This window comes from Lepidochelys kempii, chromosome 1, assembly GCF_965140265.1.
Source record: "Lepidochelys kempii isolate rLepKem1 chromosome 1, rLepKem1.hap2, whole genome shotgun sequence".
Lineage (NCBI taxonomy): Eukaryota > Metazoa > Chordata > Testudines > Cheloniidae > Lepidochelys > Lepidochelys kempii.
The window spans coordinates 231,094,957-231,119,560 of NC_133256.1; the positions used below are offsets into that span (position 1 = coordinate 231,094,957).

Below are 24,604 nucleotides of genomic sequence, written 5' to 3' on the forward strand. Positions count from 1 at the left end.
TTTATACAAGGACCCTTAATTTCAGGGTCTGACACTTAATTCTTCAGATTCCTGTTCTTTCATGGTTGTCTGGGTTGTTCTGTGCCTCTAACTACTCAAGGAAGGTTTGTTCCATGAACTGGGCTTTTACTCCAGCCCCTCCATGTAGTTGTGACTGTCAAGACTGCAAAGGAAGTAAGGCTTTAATGGTTTAAAAATTCTACTTATCCTTTTGGTTTTGCTTGGCTGTGACAAAACAATAGGCAAGAGTGCGACAGAAAAAAAGAAGAGACTTATTCCTATTATGTTAGCCAGCATTAAAACTGGCTACACTGGCCATGCTGGCTTTTTTCAGTCTCTCTTGTCTCACACCTTGGCAGATTGTGACGCTTGAAAATAATTTACTAACTTTTCGGCAGGATCGCTTTTTAGTTGCCGCAATCTACGCCAACCTGATACACAATAGATAGGTTACCCAAAGCAAGAGCTCGTTATCCTTATTAATATTTGCTGCTGGCTGCAGTTATTGATCGTCCTGCATGACAGTGAGGTTTTACTGGGAAATTTGTGGGAGAAGTTTTGACGGTGATATTGATGTATTCAGAAAGTCGCCTGGCTAATGGGGTGAATCTCCATGTCTGTGGGGTCCGCCCTTCAATCATTTCCCTGACTCCCTGCAAGTCTGCAAGTCCCCCTGAGGAGGCATCAGACCTTCTACTTCTCCATCGCCAGGACTGACAAGAGGTCCCTTTAGAGTCCTCCACTCTACTGTAAAGGGGGTGGGGATTTTTACTCAGAAGACTTAAAAAGGGAACCCCAAATTGCAACCAGATCAAATCTCTTAACACACAATCCTAGCTCACCCTATCCAAGACTACTGATTTACAGGGGAACTAAGTATGAAGGTAAGTAAGAAGCTTTTGATACTTGGAAACATTTTGGTAAATAGTAGTTTCTCCTACAGTTTTAGTTGTATGTATTATTTTAGGAACAATGGGGGTGGTTTGTAAGGTTTTATTTTTAAGTTAGAAAACAAGAAAAAATGTTATGGTGATTTTCAGTGTACTGTAAACCAAGCAGATTAAGCCATTAACAGCACAACTTCTAAAACAGACAGGATCAAACAAACATCTGTGAGTCATGATAGCTGTATGCTATCACTTACTTGTCACATGCATCAATGCATGAAAAACAAGGCTTGCTTTGTGTATACAAAGTAGAGATTCAGCTTGCTTTACATAGGATTTGTGTTTGGTATATTCCTTTGCAAGTGCTGGGTCAGTGTGCAAAACCCAAGATTTTAGTATGTGTTTACAATAACATTTGTATGATCAGTCAATATCCTGGTTAATGTAAATCTGACACTAAGTTTAACAATGGTTACTTACCGAGAAAGCAGTGATCTGCCTTACTGTTTTTAAAATGCCAAGTCCCCTACATTGGAATATAGAAATATTTGCCTATCATCTCATTATCATCCAGGGTTTAGTGTAAACTGGTGATTTATATTATCTAACCTCTCTCTCTGGGTTTATAGACGGTGTCCATCACCGCAGTGTCTGAGGACCTTGCATATTTGTAAAAGAAAGCATACAAAGTTCTCATGTCAATGGTAATTTACATCCATAAGGGAACTTCACATGGTCTGATATTAATATCCAACCTCTCCTTAAATTTGATGTGGCTTGGCTGTGATGTAATCAGTGGAAGAGAGGGATTTTAGAAGCAAAGGGGGTCTGGAATAACATCAGAAGATGAAGCTGAGCAGAAAGGGTGCAATTTCTCATGTCCCTGTGGTTGCTTGTCCTGTGCAGGGATTACGTAGACTGACAGCTCCTGCCATAGCCCTGTTCCTTGCAGCTTCTTTCATCTCTTACTCCTGGAGTGCTCCTCAGGTAAAGTGCTTTATCTAAATGAATGTACATGCATTAATAACTCTCACAGGTGGTTGTTGTTGTTAGTGACGGGGCTGTGATAACAGGTCACTTTTCTCTCCTTTGGTGTGAAGGGTCACTTCCAAAGAAGAAACTGGACTCCTCAGGCTATGCTCTATTTAAAGGGTGCACGTAAGTCCCAAGCTATTTCAGCTTTAAGGAATGTAACGTCTCTACCAATGGATTGTTCTTTATATGCTTTATTCAACACAAGCAGAAAACTGAGGGGTAGTAAATAGCAGGGGAGGGGAGTGGAGATGGAAGCTCAAAGGATCATAGGGATGTGTTAAATGTGATCCCTTCTTACCTTGAAAGCATTGCTATTGTTTTTTGTGAAGAAAAACAATTGTAATTTTGGAACAAAAAATGCTTAAACATTTCCAAAAGAAATGTAATTACAGGTTGGTTGTTAAATCTACTGGAAAAAATAACTTTCCCTTCTGACACTGATTTTTAAAAGACTTAACATACATTTGATATATTTAATTATTCCTTGTTCTCGCCTGTGCTTTATTAAAGCATCTCCACAAACAACAGGGTAGCAGAATTTTCTAATACAAACCTTTTGGCTTGTGCTGGGAATTCATACCACAAGAGACATCTGCTATCAAGGATGGAAAGACAGTGTTACCTATATCTTGGTAGTGCATTCTGTAAATGAATCTATTTTTGTTAGTCCAGCATTAAAGGGATAGTGCTTAATAATCAAATTTTGATCCAAATTGAAATTTTGTGGTTTAAAGAAAAAAACTATGATCCAATGGAAATTTTACCATTTTTTTAAACAATCCAATGGAAACAGCTTTTTTTTAAAAAAAACAACACAACAAAATAAACATTTTGGATTGTGTTTGCCACCCAAACAATACAGCAATGAGAATCTAACAGTAAAATTTCCTATAGACAAAAAAAAAAAATCAATTTCACAGTCTACACTCATAGAAATGCAAAACACAAACAGCATAAATAATTTTAAAAAATAAAGGGCCAAAATATTTGCAAATGGGAGAAAATTCACCAAAGTCAAGAAAGCTGCCTCCATTTATGCCAGCAGAGAATTTGGCCCCTGGTTTAAAAACAAACTGATATTTTTAATAATGTGTTGTAATTTTACTAATCTGTTTATTGCTATTACTGACACATTCAAAGTAATTTGTTTGAGTATCACATATTTTCTTTTTAAAAAATGACAATGTTCCTTTAAAAGCAGTTGATTTATAGGGTGTCAGGGATGTAGCACAGCAAAGGCATGTGAAAGAAGAGGCTGGTAAATTTCACCTGCAACTCCTAGAAAAAGTTAATAAAACAATGGAAAAGGCTGAAAATCATCAGCCCTTTGGAACAGAATGTAGCTCCGATAAAACATTCTGTTCTATGATTTAGATTGCGCTGAAATCAACGGATCTCAGACAGATGGAGATATATATCACTAGAAAGTTTGTATGGTTGTATAAATGTTATTATAAAACAGTTTGAAATTACTATTTTAGGGATCTCTAGTTATGGTTCACATGGGTATGGTGCTTTGTTTTCACCCCCTTTCCATTGATTTATTAGAGGGACGTCGATTCATCTCAGATGAGAGCCAGAGGAAGGACCTCTATGACAGATTGCAGCTAGGTAAGCTCATCTGGAAATGTTTTTTTTAAAGGGAAAAACTATTATATTATTCCTTATATAATATAATATAATTATATATTATATTATAACCCTCATTCCCTCCCAAAAATGATGTGCATCAGAATTGATCAGGTGGATGTGAACAGCAGGTGCATAAGAAATGCAGAAAGCTTCAGTTTAACAGTAAACAAAACATTCTCTCATGGGAGGAGGAGAAAATGGGAAAAATTAAACTGAGGGAAGCTACTTTTTAATGTTTTGTTTTGTTAGAATCAAATTCAAAGGAGCAGTGAATATTAAGAGTTGAATAGCTTAATCATTTCAAAAATCTCATTGGAGAGACTAACAGCCTAAATCTCCTCTCACTAACGCCAGTTTAAATGCATCATCTTACACTAAATTATTCCTGATTTACTTGGTGTAAGCGAGAGAACAAGCAGACCCCTTTAACTTTCTCTCTTTGTTGGCAAAAAGTAAAATAAAATAAAGGTATGTTCTTGATTACTGTAATGTGTCAAACTATGACGGTAGAGAAAACACTCATTTAGACTATATTTATGGTGCAAACTGAACCTTGCAATTAGATAACAAATGTATGCAAAAAGAGAATGTACCTTTCACGCTGTAAGGAGGCTTTAGGAAGAATTACATTTGTTTCCCTCTCTTTAAGAAGATTATGAGGTTGTTTTCTCTTAGTGACTTAATGGGCTATTTTCAGGCAGAGAATTGTATAGAAAGTGACTGAAACAGCCTATAAAAATATATATTTTTTAAAAGTGTCCCTTTTGTTCTCAACTTGTAAAGTTTAAAAAAAAGCAAGGGCAGAATGTGAAATGCAGAAATTTTGCAGACACACATTGGCTAACTGTGCTTCATTGGTATAGGTTTAGATCTGAGAAAGTGTGTTGGCTTTGTCTCTCCAGAAACACGCAGCCAAAATACAAATCCTATAGCTCTGTCGGAGGCTGCAGAAATATTTCTTAACTCCTTACGGAAAGCACAAGAAGGTAAATGCATCATTTATTTTACACTCTGCGCTTCTAAAGGGTTTATGAATACTCCATTTATTAATGCTTTAAAATGAATCTGAGAAGATCTCATTTGGCTGATTACAAGTAGAAACTATGCCCTCACGTATATTGTATTAGAGGTTACAGTAAGAGAGATTGGAACATATATCTGAGAACTGATGGAAGGATAAATGTTGGCTTATCCTGCTTTGCTGTTTGCTTTTCTCATTTCTGTTGGTTAATTTCACCACCATAATTCTGGACTCACTTCTTGTTATCTTGACACTTGTTTGTTTGGGCTCTAGGGACTGTTTATAGTGACTTGACATTCCAATAGCAAACTCCTCTTTTGGGTTCCTGTTTCTGAAGAATACAGTTCACGGGCGAGATCTGTACCCCCGCCTCTGGCTCCTTTACACCGGGTACATTGGGCTGATGTGAAAAAGCCCTAAAAGCCACACCACAGGCACTGTGGATGACGGTGCTAAAGCTGCCTCCCAAGGACCCCACAATGCCCTGGCATAGGGGGTATGTTGAGGGAAAGGCTGGGGCAGGAGGTGGGGCTGCAGCACACAGAGCTGTGGCAAAACCAAGCAGCGCTGTGGTCCATAGGAAGCCGCAGGAGGCTGTGGTAACTTAGACAGGCACCCAGAGCTGTGTCAATTATGCTGGGGGTTTTGCCAGTCCCTGGAACAGCCTAGGATTGGGAAGGCACCAAGGTGGCTTAAAGTCCCCTTAGCCTCTTGTGGGCAGTGAATTCTATGCTCTGCCTCTGCAGCGTTGTCTTCACTATGAAAAAAAGGTGTGCTCTTTACTCGAGTTAGCTAATCTGAGGGAAAAACCTAGTGAGACAAGGCAGTCTGTAGTTTTTACATGTGTTAGCAAGTCAAGGTAAACCCTATAGTCTCCCATAGCCTTTTACTCAACCTGCTAACTCATTTGAACACTACAAACTGTCTTGTCTTCACTAGAATTTTGCCTCAGGTTACCTAACGTGAGTTAAGAACACACCTTCTTTACATAGTAAAAACAAGCCCATCACAAAATCTCACGCTATATGTATGCGCTTGTACTGGGCCCAGTCCTGTCCTTTTCTGGCAAAACTCCCAATATGTTGTGCTTAATATTAAGAAAAGCGTTCAGGTCTTCTATTCTGCCTCAGGCAAAACTCCCCTCAACTTAAAAAGTCAACAAGGGTTTTGCCCGAGCAAAAATGGCAGAACCGAGTGAAAGGTCTTAATATTAAACATAGTATCTTGTACACAGTGTGCAGGCTGAAGGTGAATTTGTGAACCTAGTGAATTTGGCCTTGTGTGTTACTAATGACAGCAGGAAACCACATCAAGTTCAAGCCCTGTAAAAGAAAGTTAACTGTATTTTCCAGTTTGTTATTGTTCACAAAGAAAAAAGGAACCACAGTGTCAGCCTTATAACCAGAAAATAGGAGATACGACAGACCTGATTAAGCATGTGTGGCTGGAAATGTTAATTGCCACAACTCACCAATTCCTTATCTTTATTAAGGGCTTGCTCCTCCAAGGTGCTGAGCGCTTTGCTTGCAATCCAGCAAAGTGCTTCAGGATGTGCTTAATTAAACCATCAATAGCCTAAACAGGTCAACAGGACTTCTTTAAAGATAAGCGCATGCATATGTGTTGTGCTAGTCTAAGGCCAGAGCGCTCTACCCCCTATAGAATTGAGCCCTAAGTACTTTTCTTCTTTGCAAAGAAATCAGAAAGGAAGGTAAGACTCTTATCATCCAATTCCCTCCTTTACCGAGAGCAAATACAAAACCTATTCATCATTTAAGCCCTCAAAATAAAAAGTGGGAATTCACTGGTGTGTAAGTTTTCTGTGGGCCCTTTGCACAAAGGTGAATGTCACTCAACATGGATTTAATTGTGGTGGTCAACATACTTGACCATGGATCTAGTGTCACAAAAGATTGTTACAGAAACATAGCTGTCAAACACAGTGCTTATGTAACCATTTAACCTCTCATCCTACCCCACCCCCCAGCTTCCCCTTCATTTCAAGAGCCAGTTCAAAATTACTTAATTTTAAATTTTCCCTGAGTTTACACTACTCCACCATACAGACGCTGGGCCAGATCTTTAGCTGGTGTAAACTTTAATAACTCAGTTGAAGTGGATAAAGTTCTGACATTTTACAAGTTGAGGATCTGGCCCCTGGTTTCTTTCTGTTCCTCCCCATGCTCCCCCTTTTAATCTAGCTCCATTCTTCTTCCTGTCCTTCATAATCTTGCTATCAGAGCTAAGTTTTACACACACACACACAAAAATTCTGCCCACAAAAACAACAAATTGACTTTTTTACTATAATTTTTTCATTGCCATTTGTATCAAACTTTACAGACTTTTGTTTTCATTTGTATAAGCAAAAAAATTTGAGGAAACAACTGAGGAAAGAATTTCAAGAAAATGAAAAATGGGTTAAATTCTGAAACCTATGAAATACTTAGAAATTTTAGAATTTTATGCTCCCCCCTCCCCCTTTTTTCAATCTGCTCTCATACCTGGTGTGAGAGCCTTCCCCTGCTAAATGACCCAAATCTCAACAGAAAAAAAATGTATTTTCCCCCTCCTCTATACGCCCAAACTTACTCTTCTGGTTGTTCTGATTTATTATTTAACTCTGATTACATTAACTCCTGCGTGAAGAGTCTGGTTACAGCTTTTATGAAAACCCCGTACAGAAAAACATGACCTTTTAGTGTGCTAGGGGATGACAGAGTCAGAGTGCATAGAGTAAGGCATGCATTTTCAACCTAGATGATTTTTATTTTTGATTAAAGATTAAGGAGAATGCCCAACGAAAGAACAAATACACTGCTATCTCCTTCCCAGAAATGTTGTTTCTTTTATTGTCTTTAAGATCCTCCATCCTGACATAATATATAGCCCTGGCTTCTAGCAAGCAGGCAATCATCTTGTATTTAAAAGTCCAGTAACACAGAAAACATAAATCATCACTACTTACATCACAAAGCCCCCTGTTTTTCCCCAGATAGTTACATATAATAGGGGTATGTCTCAGGTTTCTCTGTCACTTTAGCAGCTGAACTTCCTGTGTTTTAAGACTTTTCCTTTCATGCAGCTCATATCTTGTCTTTATTGTCTTGCAGCTGAAGAAGAAACCAACGATCACCCTGGATACTTAACAGACAATCTATTAAACTGGTGAAATATTTCAAGTTGCATCAACATGCCTATTCATCTCCCTTGAACCCATGGTCTATGTAAGCAAAATATTCTGATTCATCTGACTCCGCCTGTGTTCTGAAGGAATAAAGCTTGGAGCCATTTTTGCATTTTGAATGCAAACTGATTAAAGGTTATTGTTCAGTACGGAAACTATTTTAAATTTGATTTCCTATCTTAAACCTCATTGCGTGCCACCCAAAATTTAAAAACCACTGGAATGTCTTAGCTTACAGGACCCAGACATCATATCGGTATTGAATTGTTTTTGATAATTTTTCCAAAACCTTCTCATGGAAAAACTTTCACCATATTCCAACCAACTGTGCACGTAAACACTTTTTAACCTATGACAGCAGCTGACTCTTTCACCACCACATTACTGGTCCTGCAATCCACCTGCAGTGCTCTTGCAGTCTATTGATGTTCCAGTTAAATCAATGAAGTATTAGAATGCGTCTAGTATATGGAGCAGCAAAGCAGGTGATTTCTGCTGGAGATATTTCATACTGTAGTGAACAATCAACAGGCTACCTATCTAGGCCTTAATCCTGCAAAATTAAAATATATGCTTATCTTTTATATACTGTGAGTAATCCCATCAAACTATTCACAGTGTATAAAGATATGCACATGTGTAATTCTTACCAGGATTGGGAGCCTTCCTAATGATCATGGGATAAATTCACCACTGTTATCAGCTGAAGTTTGTGGTGTTGTGCCAGCAGTAAATCTAGCCACAAATGGCAATAGGGAAATTGCACGAAAATATATGTAATTACACATTTTTATGCAATTGATGTATTTACTTATTTGCTTTCTGAGCTGCAATATAGGAATTACACTTGAATTAGCTAATTGCTATTCCACACTGATCTGGACATGTTTCACATTGCTATGTAGTTATATGGTAATTACCGAAAGTGTTCTGGAGTTATGTAAGTAAAGAATAGCCGCAGGATACTTGTGTCCCAGCAACTAGGTTTCTTTTTTTTTCAAAACCATTTGCCTGTGATCTGTCTCATGATGTCAGCATTGATTAATGCCACTAATTTGCAATCAATGCAATGTTGTTTCCCACATGCCTGAAAACAACACAGCTGAAATAATGGAGGAATTAATTTCTTTGATGTGTTGATTGATACTTCTGGTAATTTAGCTAAATTTTTAATCAGTTTTGGGGGAAATTATTCGATGGACTACGACCAAATCCTGGTTTTTGAAACAGAGCTAAATCACCCAGGCATGGGGGGTGTTAGATCACTCCATTCATTCAAAATCCCACTTACGGGCTTCAGCTGTAGCCCAAATGAAGTCAATGGGAATCTTTTTATTTACTTCAAAGGACTTTGGATGAAGTCTAATCTGAATGCCTCAGGTGTTTCTGTATTTTTTTTTGGCATGAGCTGGGGTTGTACCGTACCTTGGAGAAAAGTAGAGGGGTTATGTATCTACTGATCTGTTAGATTATCCTAACCTTCATGTGCCTGAACATTTCAGAGCTACAGAAAAACATTAGCTATATTCAAGATTAATGGACTTTTTTATGTTTTACTGTAGGTCCATGCCCACTAGCGTGGACAATTCCTTACAAATGTCATGAAAATAAATAAAAGGTCTGCCTTACTTGGAAATGAGCTGTTCTTGGAGCCTTCATGTTTTCAATATGACAGCTAACTACTGCCAAGTTTGTCAGATGCCAATTAGTGACCCAATAATGAGATTAAATCAATGGGGGCTGACCTTTGGTGAGCTGGTGTCTTAGGTGAATGCTTATTTTAAGTCCTTACTACCTTCATACGATCAAAAGGCAAAAATGTTTGGTAATATTTAAAACACATCATGCTCTTGAAAACCACCTCTAACATTCAGGGCAGAATTAAAATGAGTAAGCCTAGTGGTGTGAGGCATAGATCACTTTGGCTACTGTGGGAAAGGAGACAGTATTCATGTGAGAAAGTAGGCTGCTTGGGGCATCTAGTTATAGAAGGGAGTCAAGAGACCATGCGTGACTTTGATAAGCAGAGGACAGTGTCCTAGATAGAGGGATCTCTGCCAGATCATCAAAGGTGTTTTGTTTTTTTCTCCTTTTTACCAGCATCATCTCACTCTCCTCTGGGTGAAGCTTGAGTCAACTGGTTTTCATCCAATTGTGTAGGAAGCTGGTCAGTTGACTGCAGTGTGTGAGTCTGATGGGATTGAAACAAAGAGCTGGGTGTCATTGGGATATTTTTGGCATTTGAGCACAAGCCAACTCACTATTTTCCCCAATGGTCTTACATACTGGGGCCATGGCTGAAAATGGGTATAGGATTTAATCTTGTGGGAATCTGCACATTGGATCATGTATGTTGCTCATTGCAACTCTGTGGGACAGATCCAGAAAGAATGAGTTAAGTTGTTTTAATGCAGTAGAGCTTGTCAGTAAATTTTTGACTTAGCATGTATGTCGGAAAATGTCGATTTGTCAAAACTAAAAGAGTTTATGGGAAAAGGTCAATTTTGACAAATTTCCTGTTTAGAAAAGATTTGGGGAAAAAAAAGTTTGGGAAGAAATGTCCCTTTTCAACACTTTCAAAATGAAAGTTCCATTTTCAGGTCACAATGACATTTTTGTTTCGAAATTTAAGTTAACTTATAATAATAAAAAAATAAAAAAATTCTGACCCAATATGACATTTTTCAATGTTTTGGTTAGAAAATGTTGTCCAGATTTTGACTTTTCATGCTAGGTCAGTGTGAAAATACTTTTCAAAAATCTTGAAACTTCTTGGAAGATGGGAAACATGTTTTCTGCTCAGCTCTAGATGGTAGCTCTATTAAGTGAACAGCACATTGCCCACTTGTACCCGCTGAGAGTATGATCTGTTGTATCCTAGTGAAGCTGCATGGGTAGTTTAAGTGAGTAAAAAGAAATTACTAGAGCAAGGAATAATATTCATTATGAACAGCTTTGTGATGAAATCCAGTTGTTCTCCCCTGCCCCACCCCCATTCAGAAAGTTTTCTGAACAAAATGGGTATTTATATTTGGCTTTCATCATTTTGCAACATAAGTTCTCATGAAAAATGTCATCTTATTGTTTGTTATTTTTCTTTTCTTCATCATCATTTCACGGGCAGTGACTGATGTGATACACACATTTATCTTTGTGTCATAGAAACCTGGTGTTTTCTTCTAGGTGTATAATTTTAAAAAACACCTTTGTGAGTTAGAAATCTAAATCCCATTTTAACAAGTGACTTCAGAAGTAACTCCCAATGGGGCCTATATGCTTTTAAAAATCCCACTGAGGGCCTATCTCCATCTTTAAACACCTAAATACCTTTAAGAATCTGGTCCGTAGGCATTCTGGAGCCTAAGTTTCATTGTAATTCACTCCTAAGTGCTGAAGACCTAAATGTATTTAAGCACTTAGTTCCCATTGATTTAATGCCCAAGTTCCTTTGAGGATCTGGGCCTAATTCTCTTTTGAAAATAGGACTTAGGCACTTTTGAAAATTATACTCTCACAACTTATTCCTGTAATTCATTTACCTCAGATATACCGGAGCATAGAAACTGAAGAGAACTCCACAGACAATGCTGCCTTGGCTTGCCTGCTGAACTCATTAGGGTTCTATGGGACCAGGGTAAGTCAGGGCAGACTTTGACATAGCATTGCACCTTACAGGAAAGCACTACTCATTATTTCAAGTTCACTCCTCTTATTTTTTTTCACGTTGCACCTTTCATTTGAGGGGTTTGGTCAGATATTTTAAAGGGCAACCTCCCACATTTAGTACGGAGGGTACAAGAGCTGGGCCCATTTATTTTCTCTGCATTACAATAAGAAGGGGCAGTCTTGTCTGCTGAATAGAGCTCTGGACTAGGACTCTGGAGACCTGGTTCTGTTCCCCTTTCTGCTGATGATCTGCTGTGTGGTGATTTTGAGTGAATCAGTGCACCACTGTGTGCCTTTGTTTCCCCTCTTACAGTTTGTCTACTTAGACTGTGAGCTCTTCTGGGGAAGGACTATCTCTCATTATGTGACTGCACAATGTCTAGCAAAAAAGCGCCTTGACCTCAGTTGTCTCTGGTGGTACCACAGCTAACTAATGAACACTGCTAACTCAGGTAGTTCTATAGGAGGTCATCTTGTCCTGGAAATTTCCCATTAACAGATAGAGGTAAGGTCATCACCTTTAAAATTTAGATTTTTGAAAACACTGTTATCCTATCACAATGTGGCATGTGGATTTATTCACAGAGGCAAGGAATCATTTTCAGGGATTTTATAGCTTGCTTGAGACAAATCACATTAATTTTTCTCCCCAAACTTCATCAGCAAACCTCAGCGGAGAGAGTAAAAATGCAATAAAACAGAGCATTCAAAAGAAATTGAAAAAAGTGGGCTGTTTTTTGTGGCTCTAGACAACTCCATCAGATGACTTCATCTGAAAATGCAAATGCCCACGGAGTAACACCAGATAATTTTCCCACAAGCAGCACCAAGAGATTTCTGTGCACTTTAAAAACTTTCGGAAAATGATGCACATTTAGAATAGGAGAAACAGCAGAAGAAAAACATACCATTTTCTTTTCAATATTTTTTTTTTAAAACCCTGACAAGGTTTTCCCAGGTAACTAGTTCTCCAAAATGTTCCAATTCAGGGCTCAAAGGTGATGTCTGTTTGCAAGGGGAGAGGAAGGGATGGGAGTAGGGTATTCATTTGGAATGACTATAATGGACCTGTCTTCATGGATTACAGCTAAGTTCAAATAATTACACAGACAAAAATCTGATCTACGGGACGTGCGATCTAGCTGGAGCTATCACACGGAGTTTGTCACATTCTCTAGGTTAAATAAGCTTGGAAAAATCTCGTCTTCTACCTTCAAAGTAGAGAGGAGAATTACCATTTACTTGTAAGGTAAAACATAATTAGGTTTTCAAATAGTTTAACCCAAGTAATGTCTGTTTAAGATTCCCTAACCACACTGCACTGCCCTTAACACAGAGATTGACTAGCCTACACTTGGATGCTCTTTAGTGGATGAAGAGCATGTTGCGGTGACAGCAAAGGAATTCAGTTCCTATATTCTCCATACTGCTTTTTCTTTCCTTGTGGCAGTGCTCCGAGGGAAAAAGGTGACTTTATGTTTTGTCTGTCTCTTTCGGCCTCTTTATCCTCATCGTATCTTTCATCCTCATCTTCATCCTCGCTATGATGAGGGCTGGAATGCTGAGAGACAGAAGGCGATGGTGGTACTGATGAAGGCCTGGGGTACCTGAAACCTTCCGTCTGCCAGAGACATAAGCAACAAATAAACATTACACCAGCGCAGCTAGTTTAGTTACACAGAGTGACGATAGGTCAATATATCCAGAAGGCCAAGGCAAAACTGATGTACAAGTAGGGCTCTACCAAATTCACGGTCCATTTTGGTTAATTTCATGGTCATAAGATTTTTAAATAGTAAATTTTAGGATTTCAGCTATTTAAATCTGAAATTTCACAGTGTTGTAATTGTACAGGTCCTGACCCAAAAAAGGAGTTGGGGGTGGGGGGTCACAAGGTTATTGTAGGAGGTATTGCTACCCTTACTTCTGTGCTGCTGCCTGCAGAGCTCGGCCCTCAGTCAGCAGCTGCCACTCTCCCACCACTCAGCTCTGAAGGCAGCAGCGTAGAAGTAAGGGTGGCCTGGCATGGCATTGCCACCCTTACTTACTGCTGCTGGCGGGGTGCTGCCTTGAGAGCTGGGCACCTGGCCAACAGCCGCTACTCTCTGGATGCTCAGCTCTGAAGGCAGCACGAAAGTAAGAGTGGCAATAACGTGACACCCCTGCCCCCACAAGATAATCTTGTGACTGCCACCCCCCTCCCCCCCGCAACTCTTTTTTGAGTCAGAACCCCCAATTTGAGAAATGCTAGTCTCCCCCATGAAATCTGTATAGTGTAGAGTAAAAGCACACAAAAGACCAGATTTCATGGTCTGCAACATGTTTTTCATCGCTGTGAATGTGGTAGGTCCCTGTGTATAAGGGAATGAAGGCCACACCTGCCCCATACACCAAACTTAGACTCCCTTCGGTCTATTTACTGCCTGTGTGATAGGGAGTCAAAGTTGATGCAACTTACACGGAGGAGCCATATGAAAACTAAGTGAAGTGGGATGGAGGTGTTCCCCATCTGCTGTGTAGCCTACATAAGGGCCAGGCAGAATTCTGAAGAGTGCAGGGGCTGTCCTTTTCCTTCCCCTCTGGGGTCCTGCACACCCTAGCACTCTCAGCCGTGGCCTGCAGAACCATACTGATGCAGCAGGGGGAGTAAGCTGCAGCCCGTAAGGAGTATAGCAACGGGTGTGCTCCCCTTGCTTGACAAGTAGCTCGTGGAGGCATCCTGGGGCTCTCTCTTTGCAGCAGTGCAATTTGTTTTATCCCCAGGCCATGCCTGTCAGGCATGATCTAGCCCAGGCACCTGCGAATTTTAAATAAAATTTTAACAGGAAAAGTCCATATTCTTCATGGCAATACAGAGCTGCAGGTTTTAAAATGGAATGATGTGGGAAAACAAAGAAGCATCTATAAATTAAGAGTTCTGCTCATTTTCCATCTGGTAACTCAGAATGGCCAGAACTCCCCCAAATCTACATACAGTTTGTCAAACCCTACAAAAAAAAATAATAAAATTCAGTTTCAAACAGATTAAAGATCATTCAAAAAGTGAAGCCTTTGTCAGGCCTCTGTTTTCACACTTGGAGTTGTGCCTGTATTTCACTGCAAGTTCACTTTGGTTCATGCAGGTACTTTCAGGCACCCCTAAGGTACTTAGCTGCTCACATAACACTATTTGCACCCCACAAAGCAGAGTCCAGCTTTTTGAAAAGTTAACCCTTGGTGTGAAAAGTTTCGCCCTAAGAGGAATATTTTTAGTAGTTAAAAATAAGGATTGTATGCAAAATACCCTTCTCAGCTTTAAGTACAGGAACTCCTCACTTAAAGTCATCCTGGTTAATGTTGTCACGTTGCTGATCAATGAGGGAACATGCTCGCTTAAAGTTGTGCAGTGCTCCCTTCTAACGTTGTTTGGCTGCCGCCTGCTTTATCCACTGCTTGCAGGAAGAGCAGCCCATTGCAGCTAGCTGCTGGGGGCTTGGAACCAGGGTGGACCAGCAGCCCCTCTACCAGCTCCCTCCTCCCTGAAGTTCCCTGTGCGGCAGCCGCCCAGCAGGCTACCAATTGCTGGCAGTTCAGTTGTCCCTCCCCCCACTGCCATGTCCTGCTCCTGCCCTCTGCCTTGGAGCTGCTCCCAGGAGCCTCCTGCTTGCTGTGCAGGGGAGGGGAGAAGGGGGGGCTAATGTCAGGGTGTCCCCCTCCCCTCTACTCCTGCCCCCCGCTTACCCCATCTCCATATAGAGCAGGGTGAGGACAGGACAGGGTTCAGGACGGAGAGAGCTTGCTGGCCACAGCTGCTGTCTCAACTTCTTGATCTTTTTAAAAGGCAATGTACTTAGAATGGTGTCAGCGTACTTAAAGGGGCAATGCGCAATTCTCTCTCTCTCCTACACACAGGGTGTGTGTCTCTGTTTGCCATGCAGTCCCCCCCTCCCTCCATTTGTGCTGCCTTGTAGAGTGTGAGGCTACATTAACAACATGTTAACCCTTGAGGGCTCAGCCAAGTGCTAGTTCATCATTTAGTAGGAAGGCATTCCCTGGGAAATATCCCACCCTCTAACTTCACCACCTCAACCAAGCTTCACAATCATCATTGCTGTGTACAGTATTAAATTGCTTGTTTAAAACTTATACTGTGTGTGTGTGTGTATATATACATATACATATACATATACATATACATATACATATACAAATAAAATACAGTTTTTTGTCTGGTGAAAATTTTTTTCCTGGAACCTAACCTCCCCTATTTACATTAATTCTTATGGGGAAATTGGATTTGCTTAAAGTCGCATTTTTCAGGAACGTAACTACAATGTTAAGTGAGGAGTTACTGTATTATAATCTGACATCTGAGACCTTATTGCCAATCTACGGAAAACTACCTTTTGAATAAGATGTGGTACAACCTTCAACTCCCCATATCTTTGGAGGAGTTCAAGGCTGGTTTTGCACACATGGCTAAATTATTATAACACCAAGGCCATATCATAAATCAGCTCTAAGATCTTATTGCAAATTAGGTTTCCGAAGTCTTCTGTCATGCTCTTTAACTCTTAATAGTCTGGAAGGAGTTCTAAAATAGTATTAATCCAGCTTCCTAATATGCACGTTAATTTCAAAACACTGAATTTAACTCCCCCTGCAGCAGCTATAAAATGTAGCAAACTGCAAAACAATGAAGTAGATCAATATTCTAATTTTTATGAGGTAATTGGTCTCAGAAGTGTCTTCTGCTTTTCCCTTTAAAATTCCCCCGCGTTTCATAAACCTTTCTTATTAATAGAGATTGACTGAAATCTAAATTTTCGGTCCAAAACCAAAATACGTGGTCCAAGCCCATCTATTGTGAGGTGCCAACACTAACCTTACCCCTAACCTTAACCAACTCTCATCAACTTCAAGATTCTCAAAACTTCCAGGATAAATTTTCCATTTACACTAAGTAAACTGGTTAGTGGAATTACTGGATTTACATCAGTGCAACAGTTTGAAAAATCCCTCTCAAATATCAATATGAGGGATAGAATCGAACCTCCTAACCTGAATACTCCTGAACGTAGGTGCGTATGAGCTGAAAAAACTTCAGTCTGAACTTTCCTAAATTTTTGAGTGTTCACAATTGCCAACCCAGATCCAAATCTGGATCAAGGGTTTTGGTTTGGGCCCCCATCACTAGCTGTTATTTTTAAAAAATGAATTGCCATATGAAGTGCCTTGATTAAGTTTTAAATAACCTGGCTCCTAAATTTAGAACTGAGCATAATGCCTCCCCAAATGAGGCCATATATATGCAGTATGCTACAAAAGTAGATTGAATGTGTGGCCTTTACTCCATCCTCAGCCTTCCCCTCCTGTGAACTATTCAGATTATTCCTGCCAGAAGTACAAATAATTTGCATGAGAATATGCAGAGAGGCTGGGTCAGGGCGTATATGTGCATCTATTTGCAGACCCTGCTTCCTTGCCCCAGACCCTTTTCCAGAATGCCCCTTCAAAGCTCCTGTTGCAGAGGGCCTGCAAAGCACCCTTCCTATGGGTTTTATGGGGAGCAAAAATAGAAATTAGCAGTTTCTACCCAACAGGCCAGATCTTCAGCTGGCCTAAATTGGCATAGTTCCATCAAAGTTAGTGTGCACCAGCTGAGAATCTGACCCCGTATTCTAGTTCATGGGGTTTTCTATTGGGCATCCATACACTCTATCAGAATTTGGTAAAACTTAACTGTAATAAAGTATATTGAGTTCTTTACGCTCTTAGGTTAAACCAAACACTGTTCATCTGTCCTCTCTTTTTCTCTCTCAAGACAGTAATTAAATGCAGACAAAAATCACCTATAAGGATAGACATACCTTTGGTGGAGCATTTGGTTCCATCTCAAATTTATCTGGGAAAGTTCTGCTCAGAGCCAGGTGCCTGGCATGCATGTAGTACTGCAATAGAAAACAGAGGTCTACATGTGCAAAAACCCAATGAAGACTTGGGCACATTTAGGCAGTGAGAGGGAAAGTAACACTATTGTCTTCTCAAAGAAGACACTGACAAAAGATTGAATGAATCTTTAACTGAGGCTAACCCAGTTTGGATGGCCCTTGTGAAACTCTGGACACATTGCACTGAAGTAATGATCAAATCCTGAGAGATTTATACTGGAGTAACTGGGCAGAATCTGCTTCTTTGGCTTCAGTGAAGATACTCCATTCTCACTTTTGTGAGATTAAAGACTAGGGCACCCACTTCAGCCAGTCTAGTTTTCTGGTGGGGGTGGGGTGATTCTTTTATCCCTAAAAATATAGCACAAGTTTCTTTCCTGAGTGGAAATATTTATTTATTTATGCTCATGAATGTAATATTGTAACACAGTACATACAGTACACATGTTAAAACTGACTCGTCCTTCAAAAATGAAGACATTGTAAGGAGAATAGATTTGTGACTTTGACATGGTTTTGCGAATTCAAAAAACCAGTCTGACGGTTTTGCAATACTTCAAACTCCATGAGGTTTGCACAAGGGCGCACACCGAAATGACAGTTTACTGTGTCAGGCTGTGATCCTGTAATAGGATCCACATGGACATAAGGTCCTCCCAGACGGATCCCAATGCAGGCTAAGGCACATAGTAATTAAAGAAGTGGTACATTTTACTCATCTCTTCACCTGTGGACTTTAGAATACGGATATACCTCCCTCTGGCTAATGTGTGATATTGCATCATTCTCTGTAGTAGGCTAAGGGTGTTATTTGGCTTTCACAGCACAATCCTGGTTTGGGAATGGTGCAGAATCCCAATGGTATTTTAGGCAGGTAGGTAATAGGTGGGATTTTCAAAAATGCCCAGGTGACTTGGGAGCACAAATCTAATTGAAAGTCAATTACACTTTTGCTCTGAAATCACTTGGGTGCAACGCCCACCCATTGCCTCTCTAGGTCTAGCGATGCTGCTGCACCATCCCTGAAAATGATATAATGCCCACTCTCCATTGTCCAGTTTGGAGAGGCTCATGCTGCCAGTGGCACTAGCCTTGTGCAGTCTTTGTGCTTGGGAGCATAAGGACCACATTGTGTTTGGCTCCTTCTTGAAACAAGCAGATCAAGGTGATTCCTCAGCTTGGGAATAAGTGGGTACTAGAGCACATGCTTAACTGTAAGTTAATAGGGAGACTTCCCTGAATTGGGGCCTTGGTGCTAATGATGACAGATTTTATCCCCAATAACCATTGTGGTGGATGTGTGTTTGGGCCAATGGCTTGTTATATACCCACTAAACACATTCGTATACCCTTCCTAAATATCTCCAATCCAGTAGGTCTGAGAGCCTCTCAGTTCGATTTCTCTGGATGATCCTCTGACGCCGTGACTGCTGGCAAAATCCATACAAGAACTGAGTCAGCTGGTTACATGACTCATCAGGAGAGCGGTACCTCCTGTCAACTATGTAAATGCCTGAGGACAAAAACAAAGTCGCAGATGAACAGGTATGGAAGCGAGCTTTTGACCTTTTAAATTTAATTTCTATCTTTCTTTACACATAATCTTTTAAATACAACAGGTTGTTTTTTTAATACGTGGAGCAAGGTGTGACAAGTGTTTCCATTCTAACAGGTCATTTCAGCAACTGGTGAGAAATGCTTTTGATTTTTTACCTTTCAGGCTGAAATTTAGCAGATCTGTTCTCAGCTTAGGACAGCTTTTATTGTTTTAAAGTCTGTGCAAAAATGGTGCAAGTGCTTTTGTGTGGTAAAAAAATTCACTTTTCCATTATAAAAAAAATTGCTACCTTTTTTGAATACCTGTGGTGACTCAGTGGTGTGCGGTGGTGGTGTGAAATTTGGCAGACAAGAGATAGTCCCTATGACACAGGCTGTGTCTTCTCTGCAAAAGATGGTGTGTTTTTACATTGAGACAGCTAACTTGAGTTAGCTATCTCAATGTAAAATCCTAGTGGAGACAAGGCACAGGTAACGATTACCTCAATGTTGCTAGTCAAGGTCAACACTTTATCCAGCATCTGTGGTTGAACATGACTCACAACAATGGGTAAAACTATAGTGCTTTGTCGCCACTAGGATTTTACAGCCAGACAGCTATCTCCATGGAAATACCTATTTTTGCAGCCATTGACACGCATGTACTTTTTGGAAGTTTGGTGAAAATTGGTTGTGATCCATGAGAGTAATAAGGATTTGCAAATAGGCCTTTGCTATTGCCCATCAAATTCTGTAATGCAATGTCTTTATGATGTGCCAACATCTTGTTCTTTTTTAACCTCCTTCTTTGAAGATTCGGGGCTATGGGACAGATCTTAAGGATGTGGGCCTTGATTCTCATTTATATTAAGGCCCCATTACATCATAAAAGTGCTTTAAAAGGGCATTATTGTAAATAAGAATCTCACTTTGGTTTAGACAAGTTATCCTCTCTCTTTCATGAACTCCACAAACCGTTGTTGCTAATCCCAGTAAATCCATCATGGAGTCTTAAAGCAGAGGCAGATTTCCACTACTCCCTTAGAAAGACTAATATATAGTCTAATTGGAAGGGATTGAAGGAAGGAGATAGTTGAGTTGGAAGAAGGGCTAACGAGCTAGCTGGGTTAAAAAAAAAAACAGGACAGAGAAGAACTGGAAAGGTTTTGGATAAACACCTAAACTTTCAATTCAAACCAAATAGCTGAACTTTGGGGTTTGTCCATCAATGATCTTTATTCAGCAAGAAGAGAAAGTGCAATATGCACAGTCACAAAACAACTGGTTAGTTGGGTTCCGAAATGGGATGAGTTTTGAAGCACTGTTAACAAGCTCACCATAAGCAGCTGGGTCAGCTACATGCTCCTGCATGAAACAGCCAAATCCAGAGAGGTTTGTGGTCACACTGGGAATGCCCATCACAGTGCATTCAGCTACCGAAAGAGACATAAAAAGAGATTTCATGTCAATGTGCTTGGCTCGGTTTCATCTTGAGTGGATAGAAACAGAAAATAGAATGATGTAAAGCCCTGTCAGTGCCAGAGCTGGTCAGAAGATCTCAATGAAAAACCAGCATGATTTTTGCTGTGTGTTCTCCCCCGCCTCCACTGCCATTCAATCAGAAAAGTTCAAAGAAAGTGACATTTTGATGAGAAATGGAAATTTGTTTCCCATTTTTTTTGCAAGCACTTATTTCTATTTTCCAGCTAGCTCCAATGAATACCCTGTGAGCCCAGTGTTCACATGTGGGAGCCTAAATGCAATGTCCAGACCCTTCCTTTGGCTTAGAATTCGGCACCTGCTGTGTGCACATGCTCATTTCATGTACAGATTTGCAAATCTAACTGCCCAAATGCAGGACTTCGACCTCAGAATTAATCTCCCATATTTGTAAACTGGCTTCTGTACCTTAGGTCACAGGGAGAAAAATCATAAAAATATGATTTCAAAGCAATTCTATCTAATTATTTTTCCAATTATACAGTAGCTGCAGCGCAAATTGTGCTATAAATCATAAATATGATATCAAATTGTGTTCCCCTTTTATTACTATTAGTGATAAATAAATAAATAAATAAATAATTCTTCTTATTATGTATTGAGCACCAACAGGTTCTTCCATAAAGGAAGGCATGTTTCCTGTACAAAGCAGCATACAGTTTAAATCAGACATGTTAGATCTTTAACACTTAAAATGCCATTAGAAAAACCTATATGACAATAGGACTGATATCAGATATAGAATTTAGGATTAGGATGAAAGTAAAAATCCATCAAGAAGGGTCTGTTTTTATTCTTGGGAGATGCATATAGGTAACCCATTAGGATGAGCAGAACCACTTCCTCAAACTGAGTACCAGCCAAACTTTTCTATGTTAAGCTAATCTAAAGTCTATCATCAAAATCTTCCCCAGCTCTCACAATTTTTTTCCCCCGTATCGTGGTTTGGGCCGGGACAAGAGGAGAAAGTGCTGAAATACAGCCAGATAATTGTGACCCAGTTGGAACAGGAAACAGGAAGTATTAAGTATTGTCTGAGAAAGCTTGAGCTTGTGAGATTTCTACTCAGATTCATTGGCTAACTACAGATATGCTTCAGATAAGCACCCAAACTAAGGGAGATATTTTCAAAGGCACAAATGGAAGTTAGGCACTTAGCCCTAGATCCTCAAAGATATTTGGGCACAATGGGAGTTAGGCACCAAAATATCTTAGAGCATCTGGGCCCTAATTCCTAGGTTGAAAACCTGACTGCCACTGCGCCTTTAAATCTCTCACCTTAATCCTATGAGGCTTATCTGTTACTACTTGTAAGTTGTTGTCTTCATTTTTGCTACTTCCCTATTTGTGGTTGGCCATTTTTATAGCCTTCTTCCAAAACTCTTGATCATATGCCAGGCTGTCATGAAAATTGGTCACTGTGAGCTCCACCGATGTCCAGTGCATGTCCTGAGTCCTTGGTCTCTATTGCTACTTCTAAGTGTTCATGGTAAATACCAACAGAAATATCCAGCAGACTGTGAAAATATTATGACCAGATAGTGTAAATGTGCATCACACCATTGAAATCAATGCAGTTATGTCAAATTACACCAGCTGAGGGCATTTTGGGTTGTCTATTTTATTGCCTCATTAGTGCAATATATACTTTCCTCCAAATCTCTTTTTTTAAAGGGTGGATGCTTGATGTTACTGCATACAAAATGGATTGGTCTTCTGATGCTACAGCAGACAGAAAGTTTACATGTGATTGTGGGAAAGTCAGGGTCCAAAGCAGGGACAACGCTGGATGGTTTTCAGTCAATGGAGCAATGCCAATTTACACCAGCTAAAAATCTGATCTAAGAACTCTGCCATCAGCAGAAACTTTGTAACAGAGAGGAAACAGAGTCAAAAGCATTCTTACATCAATACAGTAGAAACTGAATGGCAAGCTACTCCATCTTTTTAAATGCCCTGAGTGGTAAAATGCATATTAAAATTCTGACAACAGTCAACCTAAAGATTGCTTACCTGGAGTATAACCCCAAGGCTCATAGTATGAGGGAAACACCCCCAAATGGCAGCCTCTGACAAAATCTTCATAGTCCATGGGTAATAATGGACTTGTTGAAGACAGGAACTCTGGGTGTAATATCACCTAGATATTCAAAACTTAAATTAGAGCCGCAAGAAAAATAAAATCAGTATTTTTAATTATATAAGAGATCAAGCAGTTAGTGCCTTCAGCTCTAGCCTAAGCCTAGAAATCTGGACATTGCCTTCTGTGTCCCTCCCTAATTCTATTTGTACAAAGCCCAGTTTGGTAACATTCATAATTTTATTAAACAGTAATAAGTCACCAGGACCAGATGGCATTCACCTAAGAGTTCTGAAGGAACTCAAATGTGAAATTGCAGAACTATTAACTGTAGTCTGTAACCTATTATTTAAAACAGCTTCTATACCAAATGACTGGAGGATAGCTAGTATGGCACCAATTTTTTAAAAGGGCTCCAGAGGTGATCCCGGCAATTACAGGCCGGTAAGCCAGACTTCAGTACTGGTCAAACTGTTTGAAACTTATAGTAAAGAACAAAATTGTCAGACACATAGATGAACATAATTTGTTGGGGAACAGTTAACATGGTTTTTGTAAAGGGAAATCATGCCTCACCAATCTACTAGAATTCTTTGAGGGGGTCAACAAGCATGTGGACAAGGGGGAATCCAGTGGATATAATGTACTTAGATTTTCAGAAAGCCTTTGACAAGGTCCCTCACCAAAGGCTCTTACGCAAAGTAAGCTGTCATGGGATAAGAGGGAAGATCCTCTCATGGATTGGTAACTGGTTAAAAGATAGGAAACAAAGGGTAGGAATAAATGGTCAGTTTTCAGAATGGAGAGAGGTCAATAATGGTATCCCCCCAGGGATCTGTACTGGGGCCAGTCCTATTCAACGTATTCATAAATGATCTGGAAAAAAAGGGATAAACAGTGAGGTGGCAAAATTTGCAGATGATACAAAATTGCTCAAGATAATTAAGTGCCAAGCAGACTGTGAAGAGCTTCAAAAGGATCTCTCAAAACTAGTTGACTGGGCAACAAAATGGCAGATGAAATTCAATGTTGATAAGTGCAAAGTAATGCACATTGGAAAACATAATCTCAACTGTACATATAAAATGATGGGGTCTAAATTGGCTGTTGCCACTCAAGAAAGATCTTGGAGTCATTGTGGATAGTTCTCTGAAAACATCCACACAGTGTGCAGCGACAGTCAAAAAAGCGAACAGAATGTTGGGAATCATTAAGAAAGGGATAGATAATAAGTAACGCTACGATTTTGTCAGTTATTTTTAGGAAAAGTCATGGACAGGTCATGGGCAATAAATAAAAATTCACAGAGCCCGCAACCTGTCTGTGGCTTTTGCTTCTGTGGCTCCATGGTTTCCCGCCACCACTGTGGTGGCTGGGAGCTGTGGGGTTCATCCTCTGCTCGGGGCAGCTGGAAGATGCAGGGTGACCATATTTCCCACAGAGAAAACGGGACACCTCCAGCCACTCGCCCAAGGTGTTCCCCTTTCCCTCCACCCTGTGTGAAGCTGTCGCCTATCCCTGGAACACTGAGGAGAGCCCCCTCGGGGTCAGTCACCTGTCACTGGACCCTTGCGGGGGGCCCCGTTGCTGCTGTTGCCGGAACCCTGCCAGGGCCCTGCTGGCTGCCAGCTGGAGTCCAGCAGTCCCTGGGGCTGAAGCAGAGAATGTCAGGGAGGTCTCTGGAAGTCACAGATTCCATGACCTCTGTGACACAAATGTAGCCTTAATAATAAGGCAGAAAATATCGTATTGCCTCTATATAAATCCATGGTACACCCACATCTTGAATACTGTGTGCAGATGTGGTCGCTGCATCTCAAAAAAGATATACTGGACTTGGAAAAGCTTCAGAAAAAAGGGCAACAAAAATTATTAGGGGTATGGAACGGCTTCCATATGAGGGGAGATTAATAAGACTGGGACTTTTCAGCTTGAAAAGAGATGAGTAAGGGGGCTATGATAGAGGTCTATAAAATTGTGACTGGTGGGGAGAAAGTAAATAAGTGTTATTTACTCCTTCTCATAACACAAGAACTAGGGGTCACCAAATGAAATTAATAGGCAGCAGGTTTAAAAGAAACAAAAGGAAGTATTTCTTCACACAATGCACAGTCAACCTGTGGAACTCCT

At 40.1% G+C, this 24,604-nt stretch overlaps 2 protein-coding genes across 2 annotated transcripts in view; one reads left to right on the top strand and one right to left on the bottom strand.

Moving 5' to 3' along the window:
* Window positions 1-825: 825 nt before the first annotated feature.
* SPX (spexin hormone) lies at window positions 826-7,878 on the top strand. Its single transcript, XM_073329673.1, has 6 exons — window positions 826-884; window positions 1,794-1,874; window positions 1,988-2,045; window positions 3,471-3,533; window positions 4,457-4,540; window positions 7,689-7,878. Exons 1-6 carry the CDS (start codon window positions 879-881, stop codon window positions 7,745-7,747), a joined length of 351 nt encoding a protein of 116 aa, XP_073185774.1. The 5' UTR covers window positions 826-878; the 3' UTR covers window positions 7,748-7,878.
* A 4,862-nt stretch (window positions 7,879-12,740) lies between these two features.
* Window positions 12,741-24,604, bottom strand: part of GYS2 (glycogen synthase 2) — a 68,505-nt gene continuing 56,641 nt past the window's right edge. The window contains exons 12-16 of the mRNA XM_073329679.1: window positions 22,408-22,534; window positions 20,232-20,327; window positions 18,708-18,871; window positions 17,278-17,358; window positions 12,741-13,049 (exon numbers count right to left, since the gene is read on the bottom strand). Of these exons, the coding sequence (XP_073185780.1) occupies window positions 12,834-13,049; window positions 17,278-17,358; window positions 18,708-18,871; window positions 20,232-20,327; window positions 22,408-22,534 (684 nt within the window). The 3' untranslated portion in view covers window positions 12,741-12,833. The remainder of the gene's footprint in view (window positions 13,050-17,277; window positions 17,359-18,707; window positions 18,872-20,231; window positions 20,328-22,407; window positions 22,535-24,604) is intronic.